The following is an 18,443-nucleotide window of genomic DNA, read 5'->3' as shown; positions in this document are numbered from 1 at the left end:
CTTTCTTGGCTCCCACCCCCTCTCCTTCCCTTCGTTCAAAGTGGCATACAGAGGCCAGTGCGAACGCCTCCGTTGGGCAGCATGCATGGCCTCCAGTGTCTGTACTGCGACATTTTCCCACCTCAACACCCTCCCACATGTGGAAGTCTTCAAGTACTGTTGTAATGTCTTTATCATGTAATGTCTTATCATGTTGCCTATGTGCTGAGGTGTTTTTTCCTAATCCCAAACTGTGCCCACCTACAGGAGCCTAGTTTGGAGTGGCTTTTTTCCCCTCTCTTACCCCTTGTTCTCCTGTTCTCCTTGTTTTTCTTCTTGAAATTACTCCACCGTGGGATGATTTAAGCTCAATTCAATTCTATTGAATATGGTGGACACAGTTCAGATACACAGACAAAAGAACCCTCATTTTGTGATGAGGTTTTTTTTCAGAAATATGTCCAAAATTGTACAACTTTGATCAGCTGATATGAGCTGTGTATTACAGACAGTAATAACAGCTAAATATCTTCTTTTCAGCAAGGAAAAGTAATCAACATTAGAAAGAAATCACCAAATGATCCCATTTAGCATGGCACAAGATTAAGGATTATATCCTCTCCACAGTGAAAATATTTTTTTAGTAGCTTATACCCTTTTAACCAGAAAAATAATTAATTATAATTGGATATACTAACAAAGAAAATGTATTCTATGGAATTTCCAGCATTTGGTCTCTTATATGAAATCACCCTAACATGATTTGTCTTGGACAAGAACCAATCTCAACCTTTAATTTTTCAAATAGTACAAAACCACTGTGTTGTTTAACTTAACATGTACTATTACTACGACCATTACTACTAATAACAGTTATAATATAATATAATAATAATAATAATAACAATAATAATAATGCTATAATTATAATAGTAATAATGTATAAATAAATATAATAGCAGTAATAATATGTTTATCTTAAAAATAAAAAAGGCTTGTATTATATTCACTTTTTGCAACAAAACAAAAATGTCCAGGATAAATCGATACCATGTCCTCATATCAATTAAAACAACAATGTGGAAAAATAGATAAAATAAAAATAAATAAAATAAGGTATGCGTAAAAATACGTGCTGAAAACATTTAAGTTAAAATAAATATACCATCAAAACAATTATATTTATATGTATATATATATATATACAATTTGGAGGTTAATATTTTTCTGTCTGATAAAAAAGATAAATGAGCACATTCAACATATACCAAAGTATAAACTATCTTCTTGACAATCTTATTTTAGCCTTTATAGTAGGATTCAGGTTTGAAAAATAAACTTAAAGCTAAAGTTGTAGCTCTAATGCAGGCCTGGCCAACCTGTGGCTCCCAAGCCACATGCGGCTGTTACGTTCATGTCGAATTTTGTGTTTGTGTGTTGTTTTTTCCTGTGTGCAAAGAGTGCCGGAGCGGCACGTGATTGCACAAGTAAAAAACACACAAACACAAAATTCAACATGAACTTAAGAGCCGCAGGCGGCTCAAGAGCCACAGGTTGGCCAGGCCTGCTCTAATGCTTCCTTGACTACAGTGCTTGTTTAATTCTAAATCAAGCATCTTCCCAGGAAAAATCGAGCTGTTAACTCAGGTTCCATATCTCAACTGTCAATTCATCATTTGATATAGCACAGTGGCATATCACATCCATCACAGCAAAAAAAAAAATATACAATTTATAAGCTGCAAGGGATGTTTGTTGACATTATTCCATCTCTGAACAAAGCAACTGCAACACCAGTTCCAGGAGTACAACGTATAGTTTAGTCATTAGTTCCTCTTCCAGGTGCAAATTCACAGAAATGGCAGTATTATGTTATAGTGCCAGAGCGGATTGAATCAGCTCAAACAAAGAGGAGAGAAAAGAGGGCTGGACCAGGGAAGCCAATGCCAATGCTACCAAACAAATTTCCTTCATGATGACTTTGATTGTGTCTGTATAAAGAGTAATTCCACCACTCCAGGGGAATTTGACAATTGTAGCTGAACTACCCTTCAACATGGCAGGCAGCATTAAGCTACTGAGTAAGTGGGAGAGAACAAGTCAGCATACACCTGTAAAAACACAAGACTTAAGCCAAAGAGAAAAAGTCCAAAGTTAACTTCAGTCACCTATCTATCAAGCCACATACAGAAAAATATAAAAAGGACTGGGCCACTCACTAGTGGTCAGGTATATAATTTCACCTCTAATGTATTAAAATGAGAAATATCAATTAAATGTTAATTAACAATGCTTTTTACTTTAATATGGTTAAAGTGAAAATAACAACATACATCACAACTTTCTATTAATGGATTTTCATTTATTTTGTTACCAAAAGGGTAAATGTAATCTGCAGTGAATTACAGTTACTCTGAAAATCAGCAGACTGGGAGACATGAAATCGCTCACAGCAACATCAATCTCTGCAATATTCAAAACAGAACATGAAAAATGTACAACATAATAATACATTGTAAAGAGATTAACAGCCAAAGTAAAACGGGCCATGTTTAATTTCTAACATTTCTATCTTCTTCTACTTTCGGCTTTTCACTTCAGGGGTCGCCACAGCGAATCGGCCTTCTCCTTCTAACCCTATTCTTTGTATCCTCCTCTCTCACACCAACTACCTTCATATCCTCTCTCACTATGTCCATAAATCTTCTCTTTGGTCTTCCTCGAGAACTACATCCTGGGACCTCGAATTCCAGCATCCTTCTACCAATACATTCACTATCCCTCCTCTGTACATGACCGAACAATCTCAGTCTGGCTTCTCTGACCTTCTCTCCAAAACACCTAACATGTGCTGTTTCTCTGATAGACTCATCCCTGATCCTATCCATCTTGGTCCTCCCAAAGAGAACCTCAACATCTTCATCTCTGTAACCTCTAGCTCTGCCTCCTGTCTTTTCATCACTGCTAACTATTTCTAGGCCATACAGCATCCCTAGTCTCACCACTATCTTGTACACCTTTCCTTTCATTCTGGGTGATTGTCTTCTTTTGCATAGTACCCCTGACATTTTTCTCCGCCCATTCCAACCTGCTTGGACCTGTCTTTTCCACTCTCCGTTGCTCCGGACTGTTGACCCCAAGTGCCTGAAATCCTCCAGCTTCTTGATCTCCACTCCCTGTCACCACACCATTCCACCCGAGTTCCTCTCATTCACACACATATATTCTGTCTTGCTGCAACTAACTTTCATTCCTCTCCTTTCCAGGGCATACCTCTACCACTCTAGATCTTCCTCTACCTGTTGTCTGCTCTCACTACAGATCACAATGCCATTCGCAAACATCATGGTCCATGGGTATTCCTGTCTAACCTCATCTGTCAGCCTGTCCATCACCATTGCGAACAAGAAGGGGCTCAGAGCTGATCCCTGATGGAGTCCCACCTCCACCTTGAACTTCTCTGTTACCCCTACAGCACACCGAACCAATGTCTCACAGCTAGCGTACATGTCCTGCACCAGTTTAACATACTTGTCTGCCACTCCAGACTTCCTCATACAATACCAGAGCTCCTCTCTTGGCACCCTGTCATATGCTTTTTCTAGGTCAACAAAAACACAATGCAGCTCCCTCTGGCCTTCTCTGTACTTTTCTATTAGCATTCTCAACGCAAATACTGCATCTGTGGTACTCTTCCTTGGCATGAAGCCATACTGCTGTTCACAAACGCTAACTTCTGCTCTCAGTCTAGTTTCCACTACTCTTTTCCATAACTTCATCATATGGCTCATCAACTTTATCCCTCTATAGTTGCCACAATTCTGCACATCCCCTTTATTCTTAAAAATAGGCACTACTACTGCATCACTTCATTTAACTCGTTCCAGAACTTCTCCTTCTCTTTAGATTCATATCCCACCTGCGGGGCATAGCCACTAACAACATTGAGCATCACACCTTCAATTTCCAGTTTCAGACTCATAAGTCTATCTGACATTCTTTTCACCTGTAGGACATTCCAAACAAACTCCTCCTTCAAGATAACTCCTACTCCGTTTCTCTTCTTGTCAGTACCATAATAGCACAATTAAAGCCTGCTCCTAAGCTTCTAGCCTTACTACCATTCCACCTAGTCACCTGGTCTCCTGGACACACAGTATACCTTCCTTCTCTGCATCATGTCGACCAACTCTCTACCTTTTCCTGTCATAGTCCCGATATTCAAAGTCCCTACTCTCAGTCCCAGGCTCTTTCCTTTCCTCCTCTCTCTCTGCTTCTGAAAATGCACTCCTCCTCTTCTTCTTGTTCTTGTTCTTCGACCCACAGTAGCTCAATTTCCATTAGCACCCTGTAGGTCATCAGTACCAATGGCGGTCGTTGTCAACCCATGACCGATCCGGTATGATATGGTTATGGTTGACTCACATGTTTGGTTTTTGCAAAAGTTTTACGCCGGATGCCCTTCCTGACGCAATCCTCTGCATCTATCCGGGCTTGGGACCGGCACAGGGAGACACTGCTCCGTGCCCCACCAAGGCAGGCTTGGGGAGACATGGGCCAGTGCCGCCCTGAGGCTGCATTTGCAGCCCTGAGGCTGCATTACCATCGGTAATAACTCAATATAGCTTTTCCATTGAAGTCCAATCTTGTCCACAGAAACTGACACAGCTTCAAAAATGTCCTTTCCAGTTGTGCCTTTTAGACTCCTGAGATCAAGCAGCTCCTCCGGAATGCAAAAATTACCATCAACTCCTCGCAAAAAAATTAACAGCTGTGCGCTGTCTGTGGCATCTGTGCGCTCATCACATGCGATCGAATGAAAATCAAAAGCACAAGCTTTGTCTGACACTTGAAATTTTATGTTGGCTGACAAGTCTTTGATGCGCCTCACAACTGTGTTTCTGGGCTTGCTAATGTTGTTGAAGTCCTGCAGTTTTTCCGGGCCCATTATTCTCACGACCTTAGTGAGACACTTTTATAAATTCACCATCTGAGAAAGTTTTTCTGTATTGGGCAATGACTTGAGCTACTTCATAACTTGCCTGTGTGGCATTTTCTTGTATTTTCTAAGCACAAAAAATACTGTTGTTGACTTTGCAGGCTTGCTGACATTTTCTTAACTTTATCTTCTCTTTCAGCACCAGTGTAAGAAGTGTAGATCGGATGTTTTGTTTCGTAGTGTCATCAGACATTATACTGTCATCACTGCAAAAGTTTTGTTCCAAATTAAACAAATAAACTCCCCATTGACTTCTGTAAAGAAAGATTCATTTTCCCATGTATCTGAAATTTCCTGCACTCGCAATTTTCAACTTCTTTTGTTCAGCCATCTTTGGTTGCCATTGATATTTTTTATTTGAATTCTCTTGGCAGGGAACTGCCTTGTTCAAGACAGTATTGCCACCCAGTACTGAAACTAAGAAGTGCAATGCAGTCAAGTGCAAGAGTCATGCGTGGGACATATGAAATCATATTTTTAGAATCTGCTGCGGGCCAATTAAAAATGGACCATGGGTCGCAGTTGGCCTGCGGGCCGTAATTTGGACACCCCTGATCTAAACTTTATCCATTTGAAGGTTATTTATAAGTGTGTTGAAAAAGACAAAACAAAAACAAAAAACTCCAAGTGTTCTTCTCCGTACATTAGAGCCACTTGTCTATTCCTGTTCCATTCTTCTATGTGTCTGTTCATATGGGTAGCTCCGACCTTGAAGTTGGAGAATCTGGCGGCTTGATCATGATTGTGGACAAAGCTAACAGAGGGAGTATAAGCTTTAATGTGCTCAGCCAATATAAACACACAGACAGCTATAGAAATATGCCAAGACATGTTGAATTGAAATGTATGGAGTGGAGATCAAGAAATTGGAGTATTTTCATTACTTAGGGTCAACAGTTCAGAGCAACGGAGAGTGTGGAAAAGAGGTAAAGAAACAGGTTTCAGACAGGTTGGAATGGTTGGAGAAAAATTTCAGGGGTACTATGCAATAGAAGACTATTAGCCAGAATGAAAGGAAAGGTGTACAAGACATTGGTGAGACCAGCTGTATGGCCTAGAAAAAGTGACAATGACAAAAAGACAGGAGGCAGAGCAAGAGGTCACAGAGATGAAGATGCTATGGTTATTTTTGGACGTGACAAGGAACAGCACAGATTTTTTTGACAGAAGGTTAGAGAAGCCAGACTGAGATGGTTCGGTAATGTACAGAGGATAGTCAATAGATTGGTAGACGGATGCTGCCAGGAGTTCTAGAGGAAAGAGAAGATTTCTGGAAATAGTATTCCTCTAGAATAGAGAGGATATGAAGTCAGTTGGTGTGAGAGAGGAGGATGCAAAGAATAGGGTTAGACGTATGAGGTTTATTCACTGTGGTGACCCCTGAAGGGAAAAGTTGAAATAAGAAGAAGATGAGGTTGAATTGAAATGTCCTTGTGAAGAGCCCTCCATATTCAGTCAAATTATTCTACATAACAATGAGTTTAATATAGACCTTGTCATAATGTCTATGATGGAATAGGATCAAAATGCTGAACGTTATAAAGAAGGCAGGCCAGTGGAGACATCTATCCATCTTCTACCACTTATCCTGCACTCTGGGTTATGGAGGCTGGAGCCTATTCCAGCTGTCATTGGGCAAGAGGCAGGGTACACATACAAAGACAGACAACATTCACAAACGGCAATTTGTCAGATTTTTTCAAATTAACCTGGTGAATGTTTTTGGACTGTGAGAGGAAACCCATGCAAACACAGGGAGAAAATGCAAACTCCACACAGAAAGGTCCCCTTGTCAGAATCCAACCAAAATCCTTCATGCTGTGAAGCACATAAGGTGGAGACTAAGGAGGTGCTAACCACTGCGCCACCATGCTGCCCAGTGGAGACATGTTACAGTAAATACAAACTGGGAATTCAGTCATTGCTTGTATATTTTTCCTTGCTGCTATTCAAATTCTCAACATTGAAGGGCAAAAAATATATAAAAGCTCTGTTTATACAACCCCTTGGCCAAAAACTGGTATAAACAATGATGTGGCTAATTTGTGGATTATTTCTGGCTAACGAGCTTCATGCCATCAAAACATTCTTCATTCTTATCATATCCCTCATATCCGCTGATTTCTCTTCTGGTGTCATCTTCTGGACAATGTGTAGGTGAGTTCAGTGAACGTAACACTGCTCAATATTTATCTGCTTCAACTCACAAACAATCAGCTTGGATATCTACCTATTACCCGCCAATTAGCCATTTCAATTAGCCTAATACAGATAAAGGCCTTGATCCTTTCACACTGTAATAAAACTAATCCTACATGAAATGAGTCACTGTACGGCTGTTATATTGTCATTTGGTAGAGACCACAGTGCCTAGTGTACTTGGCACATGGCTTCACAAATCACGCATACAATGTATGACTCCCAGTTGATATTCCTGCATACAGATGTTGATTCACTATTGAGCTGATCCAGAAAGCTGATAAGAATCATATTTTTAGTTAACAACTCATGTTGTGTCAGGAAGGACACAACACTCTGCATTTATCCGGGCTTGGGACTGGTTAAGGGAGACACTGGCCCATGTAAAAGTTGTGTTTATGAAAAATAAAGGTGATCTGTTGCATTAATATTGAAAATGCCAGTTGATCACTACGCCATATTCATAGACTGTTCATAAAACAGTCATTCAGATATATGGACAGTCTCCAATTAACCTACTGCATATTTCTGGTATGCTGGAGGAAAACCAATCATGTTATGGATTTATCGTAACAGGTGATTACTACAGACCAAGCCACTCTGCATAATATGCGCCAATGAGGCAATGACGCCTTCATTATACTTGTATTATGTTGTTGCCGCAATGTTACAAGGACGCTGCTAATAAAGTGCATACGAGTACACGCATATTATTATAGTAATATAGCAATATAGACAATGCACGTGTCAGGGATGTGCATGTACTCAGGGCATTGGTCTCTTAAGTTCTCCACCTGCTGAGGAAGATGATATGAACATATTTTCATCTCAATTTGATTTTTCTATGTAGCTAATATCAGAGCAGCAATGTGGCCCACATCAAGTTCCATAGTCAGCTCACACAATTGAAATTGGATTTCTTACTTCTTTACAACAAAGTCATAGATCTACTTTCTGGCCATGTGCTATAATCTCCAGTGATTTTTTCTCTGCAATTAATCCATTATGGATGAACCATAAGCAGTCGGCTGCTGTTCATCAGCGCCAGGGGAGCAGTTAGGAGTTCAGTGTCTTGCTCAACAACACTTCTACACACTAGGAGGACCCAGGAATTGAACCAAGAATGTTCAGTTCCAAAGATGATTGCTCTACCGATCTTTGATTTGTGGAAAAAAATACCCCAAATTGTAATATGTTGACTGGTTTCATGAAGAATATCACAACCAATTTTACTCCTAAGTGACAAAGATAAATGAAGTTCTCACCTCAAAAGGTCTTCTTCAGCATGCCTTTATTCATGTGAAGAGTTAAAAAACATGCACCACAAACAGCAACGTCTAAGTACGAAAAGGTACAGGGGACGAATAAAAATAAACTACTCCTGATGTCCTTTCTTGTCCTTTACTTGTGGTATGCTGTGCAGACCTGAGCAATGAAATACGTCTAGAAATGACAAAAAGGGCATTGTGATTCCCAGCTCCTCTTCACATGTTTTTTTATCGTAAGGAGCAGGATAGGGAAATGGAATAACATCCATGTAAAACGTCTATTTCTGGGGAAATCGAGATTCAAAACTTAAATACAAGCTACCATATAATCAAAAAGATTTTTGAACATTTATTTCAGGCCAAATATTACAAAGAAATTGAATTGAAGGCACAGTCTTAATTTGAATCATAATTTTTCTTGCGTCCATGTCTTAAGTCTATTCACTTTTAGATCAATCTCTTAAAGAGTTTGACACGACTAGAGTTGTTTACACAGTGCATAATCTTTTTCTTAGGGTATAATGAAAAGCATGCAGATGAATAACATGCTTTCTAAATTAGATATGCATACCTCTGTTATGATACAGGTAAATTATTTCCCCTTTCTCATTAGTTACTATCCCTCTGAGCTTTGTCCCCCTCCTGCCTTATTGCTCACTGTGGCACTGTGATAATGATGGCAGAAGTTAGGTGAGCTGATCAAGAGCTAAATCCGCCACAGGGCAGAGAACTATCCTTGAATTGCAAATCTTTCATAAAAATGCAGTACGTCATCCTGCCTAAACCAGAAACATTTTGGTGCATTATGCAGTTGCTATTTTGCTGAAGGGACAGGGTTTACGATGCCCTATGATGCCCATGATAAAACACCCCCGTAAGTTCCATGAGCTTCGTAAAGGAAGCGAGAACCGGCAAAAGAAAAACAGCTGTTTTTTCCACAGCTGTGTTTTTGAAGATAATAGCTGCAGTGTTATATTTGAGTCCTAACCATTCTGGGCATTAACTCATCACTGGTTTCTTTTATATGTTGGCTGGTTTGGATTGAATTGGACCTAGTTTTCCCCTGCCCGAACATGGGTCACTGGTGACCCCCTTGGAGCCAGGCTTGGAGGCCTGTGGCTCAGTGGCAACCGCCTGGTAGCCGAGTCTTCACCCACAGGGCTCAACTGCGCACAGGCAGAAGGAACAACATGGGTCCCTCCTCCTCTGGGCTCACCACCCACAGGAAGGGCCAAGGGAGTCAGGTGCAGTGTGAGGCGAGCGGTAGCCAAAGCGGGGTACTTTGGGACTTTGGTCCGATCCTTGGCTGCAGAAGCTGGCTCTTGGAACATGGAATGTCACCTCTCTAGCGGGGAAGGAGCCCAAGCTGGTGTGCAAAGCTGAGTGTGTTGAGGTCTGGAACCAGGCCTCTCGAGAGGGGCTGGACTCTTTTTTTATTTTGGAGTTGCCCCTAACGAGAGGCGCCGGGCAGGTGTGGGCATATTGATTGTCCCCCATCTCGGCGCCTGCACGTTGGAGTTCAACCTGGTGGATGAGAGGGTAGCCTCCGTCCACCTTGAGTTTGGGGGGATGGGTTCTGACTGTTGTTCGTGGCTCTGCACTCAACAACAGTTCAGTTTACCCACACTTCTTGGGGTCCCTAGAGGGGCTGCTAGAGAGCACTCCTACCAGGGACTCCCTTGTTCTACTGGGAGACTTCAATGCTCACATGGGCAACAACAGTGCGACTTGGAAGGGCAGGATTGGGAGGAACAGCCCCCCTGATCTGAACCTGAGCAGTTTGTTTTGTTATTGCACTTCTGTGCTTGTCACGGATTGTCCATTAAAAAAAACAAGTTCAGGCAAGGTGGCCATATGTGCAATTGGCACCAACACACCTCAGGCCACTGTTCTTTGATCGATCTTGTGGTCCTATCGTCGGACTTGTGGCCGCATGTTCTGGATACTCGGGTGAAGAGAGGGGTTGAGCCGGCACACACAAACATAAACATAACCCAAGGGTCTACTGGAATGTCTGGCAGAGTCCTCTGTCAGAGGGAGTTTCAATTCCCACCTCAGGCAGAACTACAACCACATTACAAGGGAGGTGGTGTACATTGAATCTGAATGGGCCATGTTCCGTGCTTCCATTGGTGAGGCGGCAGACTGGAACTATGGCCATATAGCAGTTGGCACCTGTTTGGTTTGCAACCCTCAAACCCGCTGGTGGACTCCAGTGGTGAGGGATGCCATCAAACAGCAGAAGGAGTCCTATCAGGCCTTTATGGCAAGTGGGGCTCTGGAGACAGCTAACAGGTACCGGCAGCCCAAGCAGAATGCGGTTGGTTTCCGAGGCAAAAACACGGGTGTGGGAGGAGTTCGGGCCATGGAGAATGACGGTGGGCTTTGAGGAGATTCTGGTCCACCATCAAGCGGCTCAAGAGGAGGAAGCAGTGCTCCATCAACACTGTCTACAGTGGGAGCTGGGCACTGCTGACCTCAACTCAAGAAATATAGATCAGTGGCAAGAATACTTCTGAGACCTCCTCAACCCAGTTGAAACGCCTTCCAATGAGGAAACAGAGCCGGGGGACTGTGGAGTAGACACACCTATTTCTGGGGCTGAAGTTGCTGAAGCAGTCAAAAAGCTCTTCAGTAGCAGGGGCCCGGGGGTCGATGAGGTCTGCCATGGGTTCCTCAAGGCTCTGGATGCTGTGGGGCTGTCCTGTTTGACATGCCTCTGCTGCATTGCGTGGATGTTGGGGACAGTATCACTGGATTGGCAGACCAGGGTGGTGATCCCCCATTTCAAAAAGAGATCACACTCCTCAGCCTCCCTCTTAAGGTCTATTCAGCTGTGCTGGAGAAGAGGGGCACCAGATAATGGAATCTCGGATCTGGGAATAGCAGTGTGGTTTTTGTCCTGGGTGTGGAACGGTGGACGAGCTATATACCCTCAGCAGGGTCCTTGAGGGGGCATGGGAGTTTGCCAAACAAGTCTACATTATTTTGTGGATTTTGAGAAGGCATTCGACAGTGTCCCACGGGCAATCTTCTGGGGTTTGCTCTGGGAGTATGGGGTACAGAACCTCGTCATACCGGCTGTTCAGTCCCTGTGCGATCAGTGTGGGAGCTTCGTCCACATTGTCGGTTGTAATTCAGACCTATTTTCAGTAAGAGTTGGACTCTGACAGGGCTGCCCTTTGTCTCTAATTCTGTTCATAAGTTTTATGGGCAGAATCTCTAGGCGCAGCCATGCGGTGGAATGGGTGGAATGCCCAATCCGGCTCGGGGAGGAGGTCCTGCCCCAAGTGAGGAGTTCAAGTATCTCGGGGTCTTGTTCAAAAGTGAGAGAAGCGGAAGATTGACAGGCAGGTCAGATACAAGCGGCCGAAATGAGTTTCCTCCAGAGGGTGGCTGGACTCTCCCTAAGAGATACGGTGAGAAATTTGGTCATCCGGGAGGAGCTCAGAGTAGAGCAGCTGCCATTGAGAGGAGTCAGATGAGGTGGCATCTGGTCAGGATGCCTCCTGCATGCCTCCCAGGGGAGGTATTCTGGGCATGTCCATCTGGGAGGATACCACAGGGAAGAACCAAGACATACTGGAGAGTCTATGTTTCCAGGTTGGTCTGTGTACGCCTTTGAGTTCCCTCCTGAGGAGCTGGAGCATGTGGTAGGGGAGGGGGAGGTCTCGGCCTCACTTCTTCGACTGCTGACCCCCCCCCACCCGACTCCGGATAAATGGGTGAAGATGGATAGATAGATGGTTTGGATTGCTGTTCCCCTGCAATGCTTTATTATTAAAATATCGTATCTCACAAAACATGCATGTTGGACAAAACAAGAATCTTATCTGGACATTGCAATGTCTTAGGATGATTTTATCATTTTTCTAACCAATTAAGGTACGTAGAAAACAAAGGTAATAAAAAAAATAATTTTACAGAAGGCTTTGAGTCTTGTCATAAGTGTAATTCACATTGGATTGCTCCGAATCTTAAAAGATCCCGTAATATATTTCAACCATGTCAGGCTTTGTACTTCTTTCTGTAAGATGTAAATCAGGGCAATCTTTTTTCTCATCATGATGTTTTGATGGTATCAACTTGGTTCAATATTGATGTATGATAATATTGGAGGGAACACTGACTAAAGAACAACCGATGAGTGCTTGCTCTAGACCAGGGGTGTCAAACTTATTTCTCATCGCAGGCCACATACAGCCTAGGTAGATGTCAAGTGGGCCAGACCATTAAAATAATAGCATACTCAGCAATAAATAACCAAAATATCATGTCTTTCCTCTGTTTTGGTGGAAAGAAGAACAAGGACATAAGGAAAATTTTGGAATTTAATGAACAATCCTTTTACAAAACATTTCATGAAACACCTCATATTTCCCTAGACAAAAGTGCAATTTACTTTTATCATTCACATGTTTGCATTGCAATCGTGTGATCATGCAATCCCACTGATCTTACAAAGGCACAAAACTTTAACAAGTAATTGGTATTGAAAAATATAGTAATGCACTTTAAGATTAAATGAGACATATAAAGAAAGGGATTTTTAAACTATTTACACATGTGCATATAAAATCTAAATTGAATCCCTGCCTACACCCTCCAAACTAAAAAGAGTGCCATTAAGTGTGTAAGGAAGAAAGTATTTACCTGTCCTGTAAATGTGTAAACTTCATTCATGAAACATAAATACACATAGAATACATACTGAAAACGCATGGAGTTGCATGAACAGTAGAATTCCACCATACTCTTTAGTAGTGAAGCTGGTGACTAAAATTAAATTGCACATTTTCGCTAGCAATTAGCTAGCTGGCTTTTACCGCTGCATCACTGATTTCTCGGCTATGGGTGAAAGTGGACCGCTGTGTCCTCAGACCCGACAGTAATTCGTTTATCTTATCTCTTCTCAGTTGTCTTTGCAAGCTGTCATATTTTTCACTGTGATGAGTCTCGTAGTGGCGCCGTATATTATATTCCTTAAATATCGAAAATTGTTGCAATTGTTGTCTTTGAAAATTCGACACTCTTTAACTACTTTTCTCTGTTTTGATAACGGCATTTTGGTTAATGAGGGCGTAGGGGGGAGGTAGAGAACAGGGTAGAAAAAACGTCATAACAAGCAGCAGGTGGTACATTGATAACGTCTGCTGATTGGTCCGTCTCAGTGATGCGGATTGTCGTCTACTCTGACCAAAATAGTGCGCCCCCTAGCGGAAAATTCTCGAATTGCATTTAATCAAAAAAATTAAATCCTTGTCTTTTATGCATTTTTTCACTTTCAAATTATCCTGCGGGCCTGGTCGAACCCCCTTGCGGGCCGGTTCCGGCCCACGGGCCATATGTTTGACACCCCTGCTCTAGACCCATCTAGAAAAATACAATTGTATATTTCAGTCTGATCTTGAGATGTACAGTATCCTCTATTGTTTTCTGACTTAGCAGTAGTATTTGTTGTTTTAGGTATTTGCTCCTTGAGTTGACCTTTCTGGATTGCTTACCATCCTCTGTTATATTCTACTGCACTGCATTTCGTTACTCTGTATCCTTACATGTGTAATGACAATAAAGTTGAATCTAATCTAGTCTGATCTAATATGGCTGTGGTAGTATGACATAATGCTATACTTCTATACCATATTTTTCCTCTTTACTTTTCATCTCCTCCCTTTTAGGAGTCACCATAACAAATCAGCTGCCTCCATCTAACCCAAATTTCTGCATCCTCTTCTCTTACACCAACTAACTTTATGGCAGTATTTCCATAAAACTAATTATTGGTCTTCCTCTGTGTCTCTTGCCTTGCAGTTAGAAATTGAGCATCCTTCTGGTGATATATTCACTATCCCTCCTCTGTATATGACCAAACAATCTCAATCAGCCTTGTCTAACTTTATCTCCAAAAGATCTTATATGTGCAGTCCCTCTGACATACTCATTAGGATCCCAACATAACATACAGCTAAGGGGTGGTGTAATTTTGGACCAATACAGCATCATCATGTGAGACAACAGTGAGAAGATGTGATGCACACAGTGGGCTGGGGCTGGGGGTGGAGGTGCGCTAAGGCAGGAGGAGGAGGACCAAAAAATTATATAGGACACAGTGGGCAGGGGAAAGAAAAATGGCAGGAGAGAGGTGAGATAAAAGTAAAAGACCGGAGAGGAACTGAACAACAAATGGCGGAAAATTCTGAACTACAGCTAAGTTAATTAGAACACATAACCCCCCCGCTGCCATCAGTGTTGTGAATCGGTATGATCTGATTATTAGGTTTGATTCACGTGTTTGGTTTTGGCAAAAGTTCAAGTTGAATGCCCTACCTGATGCAACCCTCTGCATTTATGCAGGTTTGGGACCGGCTCAGGGAGACGCCGGCTCCCCCGAGGCTGGCTCAGGGAGACACCTGGCCGTGCTGCCATGAGGCTGCATTTTCTGTGACCTTATGTCTCTTTGGTTTAAATTAAAAGTAGAAATCCTGAGATGGTTTCCATCTTGCATTGATAAAATATGAAATACACCTGCCCCTGCACATTCAGACACATATTAAGGCAGGGTAACACACACACACACTCACACACACACTGTATATATACACAGGCGTATGAAAACGTTTGGGCACCCGTGATCATTTTCAAGATTTTCCTGTATAAATCATTGGTTGTTCGGAGCAGCAATTCAGTTAAATATATCATAAAACAGACCAAAACAGTGATATTTGAGAAGTGAAATGAAGTTTATAAGATTTACAGAAAGTTTGCAATGATTCTACTTAGGCAGTCATGCAGAGGAACAAGTACAACATTCTGGAATGGCTATCTCAGTCCCCAGACCTGAATATTATTGAAAATATGTGGTGTGATTTAAAGCGGGCTGTCCATGCTCAGAAACCATCAAACCTGACTGAACTGAAGATGTTTTGTAAAGAAGAATGGTCAAAAATACCTTCAACCAGAATCCAGACCCTCATTGGAAGCTATAGGAAGTGTTTAGAGGCTGTTATTTCTTCAAAAGGAGCATCTACTAAATATTGATGTGATTTTTCTGTTGGGGTACCCAAATTTATGCACCTGCCTACTTTTGTTTAAGTAATTATTGCTCACTTTATGTAAATCCTATAACCTTCATATCACTTCTCAAATATCACTATGTTTGTCTGCTATATGATATATTTAACTGAAATTGCTGATCTGAACAACCAATGATTCATAAAGGAAAATCTTGAAAATGATCAGGGGTGCCCAAACTTTTTCATACTTTTTCCACACACACACATATATATATATATATATGTATATATATATATATATACACAGAGAGGGAGAGAGAGAGAGAGAGAGAGAGAGAGAGAGAGAGAGAGAGAGAGAGAGAGAGGGGAAGGGGGGGGGGAGAGGGAGAGAGAGAGATGTACGGTATGTGCATATATATAATAAGCGTGTATGTGTAAATCAGGAAACTTTCACCTCTCTTTTGCCTGATATTTGGGCTGGGGTTAGTCCTCCTGAAACCTGTCTCTGGACTGGATGAATCTGACTTTCTGAGTGCAATCTTGCGTACGTTCCTGTCAGAGTAGAGGGAAATCCGTGAGAGACCATAGTGAGAGAGCCTTTTTTTAATCATACTTTCTTTGATACCATAATTTCGTAAAACATATTCTCTTAATTCCGTACCTTATTGGGGCCCCGTAGATATGGTCAGGGATCTTTTGGTGGAGCTGGCTTGCTTCTGTAAAAACAAGAGAGATGCTGTGCCTTTTCAAGCAAAAATACATTTCTCTTTGAATACTGCGTGACTTGACAGTTACAATTTTTCATCAGATCTTAAGTTGCTGCTTCATATAAACAAAGGTCAGTAGGTATTAAGGAAGACAGTGCAGGACATGCATGTTGCAGCGCCTCTCGGCTTGTGTAATTGTTCAGTAGAACCCGAACGATAGAGTGTTGAAGTCAGGGTTCTCAAAAAGTGAGTTCAGTGTCGAAAAATTTTGAGTTTTCTTTTTCTTTCAAACCTGAGATCCTCAAACATTCCAGGTTGCAAACCCAAAATTAAATTAAGGTGTCTGACACTCTCGATCCCGAAACTATCAGGAAATAGTACATAAAAGACTCACATGCTTCTATGAACATGATTGCTGTCATTTTGTCAAAAATCTATATTCATGTTAATTAAAATTAAGGCAATGATTTCCAATAAAGTTCTGCTCAATGTCATTAAATCAATGGTGTTAACTAATTAACCATTTAATGGAAAAATATATAATTTTAATACTTAATAATTCATTTTAATATTTAATAAAATAAAGCAATACAAGGAAAACCTGTTATTTTTGCTATTAAATTGATGAATTAGATATAGAAATAACAATTTGCAAATCAGATAATTATAATAAATAAGCTAATTTTTGGCCAATATTTTGATTTGAATATAATCCCATGAATTTATTATCTTGCCAATTCTTTTTAATTTGTTTCCTGACGTGTATGATCTCTATCTTTGCTACTTTCTTCTCCCCATTTTTATATTGCTGTATTTGACTTTGTTTTGGAAAATGACAGAAGAATATGAAGTAACAATTGTTTTTCATTAGGTATGTGACAGTAAACCCCTGAGACATTCTAATCAGCTGACATCGGATCACATCTCAGTGTGTGACCTCCATGACAGTTATAGCATTGCATATTGTGCCAACATAATTCATTATCTTAATTTCACTGCCAAAAAGCTAGTGCTGCACTAACTCTCTGGATTGCTTTTTCTGTCCCGATTTCACTCTGTTGCTCCTCAAAGAGAATGAGACACATTGAAGGATTACAGTTAAAATATCTAAACAAGAGGCCTCATAAAAGCAGTGTTAGCAAATCTTGCCTGCTCCAGAACTCTGCTGCATGAGCCAAATTCTCTCAAAAAGAATCTAGCAAAATAATGGAAGACAGTGAGAAGCAGTCTTGGCCAAATGCATCCTGTAGCTCTCATATCTGGAACAGCGAGGTGTGTTAATGATCTGAGTTGTCACCACCTGTTCTGAGCGACCAATGAAACTGTCACAGAAATGCAGACTCAGCGGGGATCCATTCCATATGCTCCTGATATTGTAGACAGTGCTAGGAATGTCTGTTTCATCATGGATGGGGCAATGTTTTATTCATATAGGTTGATCACAACAAGGAGGCCATACTCCATCCTAGATACTCAGCATACACATAAGTCTCTTCCAAAATGATCAGAGCCACCCATTTTACAACCTTCTATAATTCCAAGAAATTTACATCCTGAATGATCATATGGTTATGCTATCTTGCTAGATACAATCCTTGCCTGCTTGTCTGCCTGCCTGCCTGCCTCCCCACCTGACCTATTAGGCCACTTGCATCAGGCTAAAAATAGAATCCTGACAGTTTTATTGTCTTTGGCATGAATCACTATGTGAGGTCATACTACTTTGCATTTCTTCCAAGATTTCTAGTTGACATCTACACTCACCAGTCACTTTATTAGGTACACCTGTCCAACTGCTTGTTAACACTTAATTTCTAATCAGCCAATCACATGGCGGGAACTCAGTGCATTTAGGCATGTAGACATGGTCAAGACAATCTCCTGCAGTTCAAACCGAGCATCAGTATGGGGAAGAAAGGTGATTTGAGTGACTTTGAACGTGGCATGGTTGTTGGTGCCAGAAGGGCTGGTCTGAGTATTTCAGAAACTGCTGATCTACTGGGATTTTCACGCACAACCATCTCTAGGGTTTACAGAGAATGGTCCAAAAAAGAAAAAATATCCAGTGAGCGGCAGTTCTGTGGGCAGAATTGCCTTGTCAATGCCAGAGGTCAGAGGAGAATGGCCAGACTGGTTCGAGCTGATAGAAAGGCAACAGTGACTCAAATAACCACCCGTTACAACCAAGGCAGGCAGAAGAGCATCTCTGAACGCACAGTACGTCGAACTTTGAGACAGATGGGCTACAGCAGCAGAAGACCACACCGGGTGCCACTCC

The 18,443-nt window shown here is 41.5% G+C and overlaps 1 protein-coding gene across 9 annotated transcripts in view; it reads right to left on the bottom strand.

The window, feature by feature from the left end:
- Window positions 1-18,443, bottom strand: part of mcf2l2 (MCF.2 cell line derived transforming sequence-like 2) — a 200,296-nt gene that overhangs the window by 33,697 nt on the left and 148,156 nt on the right. For all 9 annotated transcript variants that reach the window (XM_086146490.1, XM_086146499.1, XM_086146460.1 and 6 more), the window contains exons 26-27: window positions 16,120-16,174; window positions 15,913-16,010 (exon numbers count right to left, since the gene is read on the bottom strand). In XM_086146490.1, the coding sequence (XP_086002616.1) occupies window positions 15,913-16,010; window positions 16,120-16,174 (153 nt within the window). The remainder of the gene's footprint in view (window positions 1-15,912; window positions 16,011-16,119; window positions 16,175-18,443) is intronic.

The sequence above is a fragment of the Fistularia commersonii genome, chromosome 1, assembly GCF_037954325.1.
Source record: "Fistularia commersonii isolate RoL2024-O1a breed Wild chromosome 1, RoL_Fcom_v1.0, whole genome shotgun sequence".
Classification (NCBI taxonomy): Eukaryota; Metazoa; Chordata; class Actinopteri; order Syngnathiformes; family Fistulariidae; genus Fistularia; species Fistularia commersonii.
The sequence above is the reverse complement of the archived record's forward strand: the minus strand, read 5'-3'. Positions and strand labels throughout refer to the sequence as shown.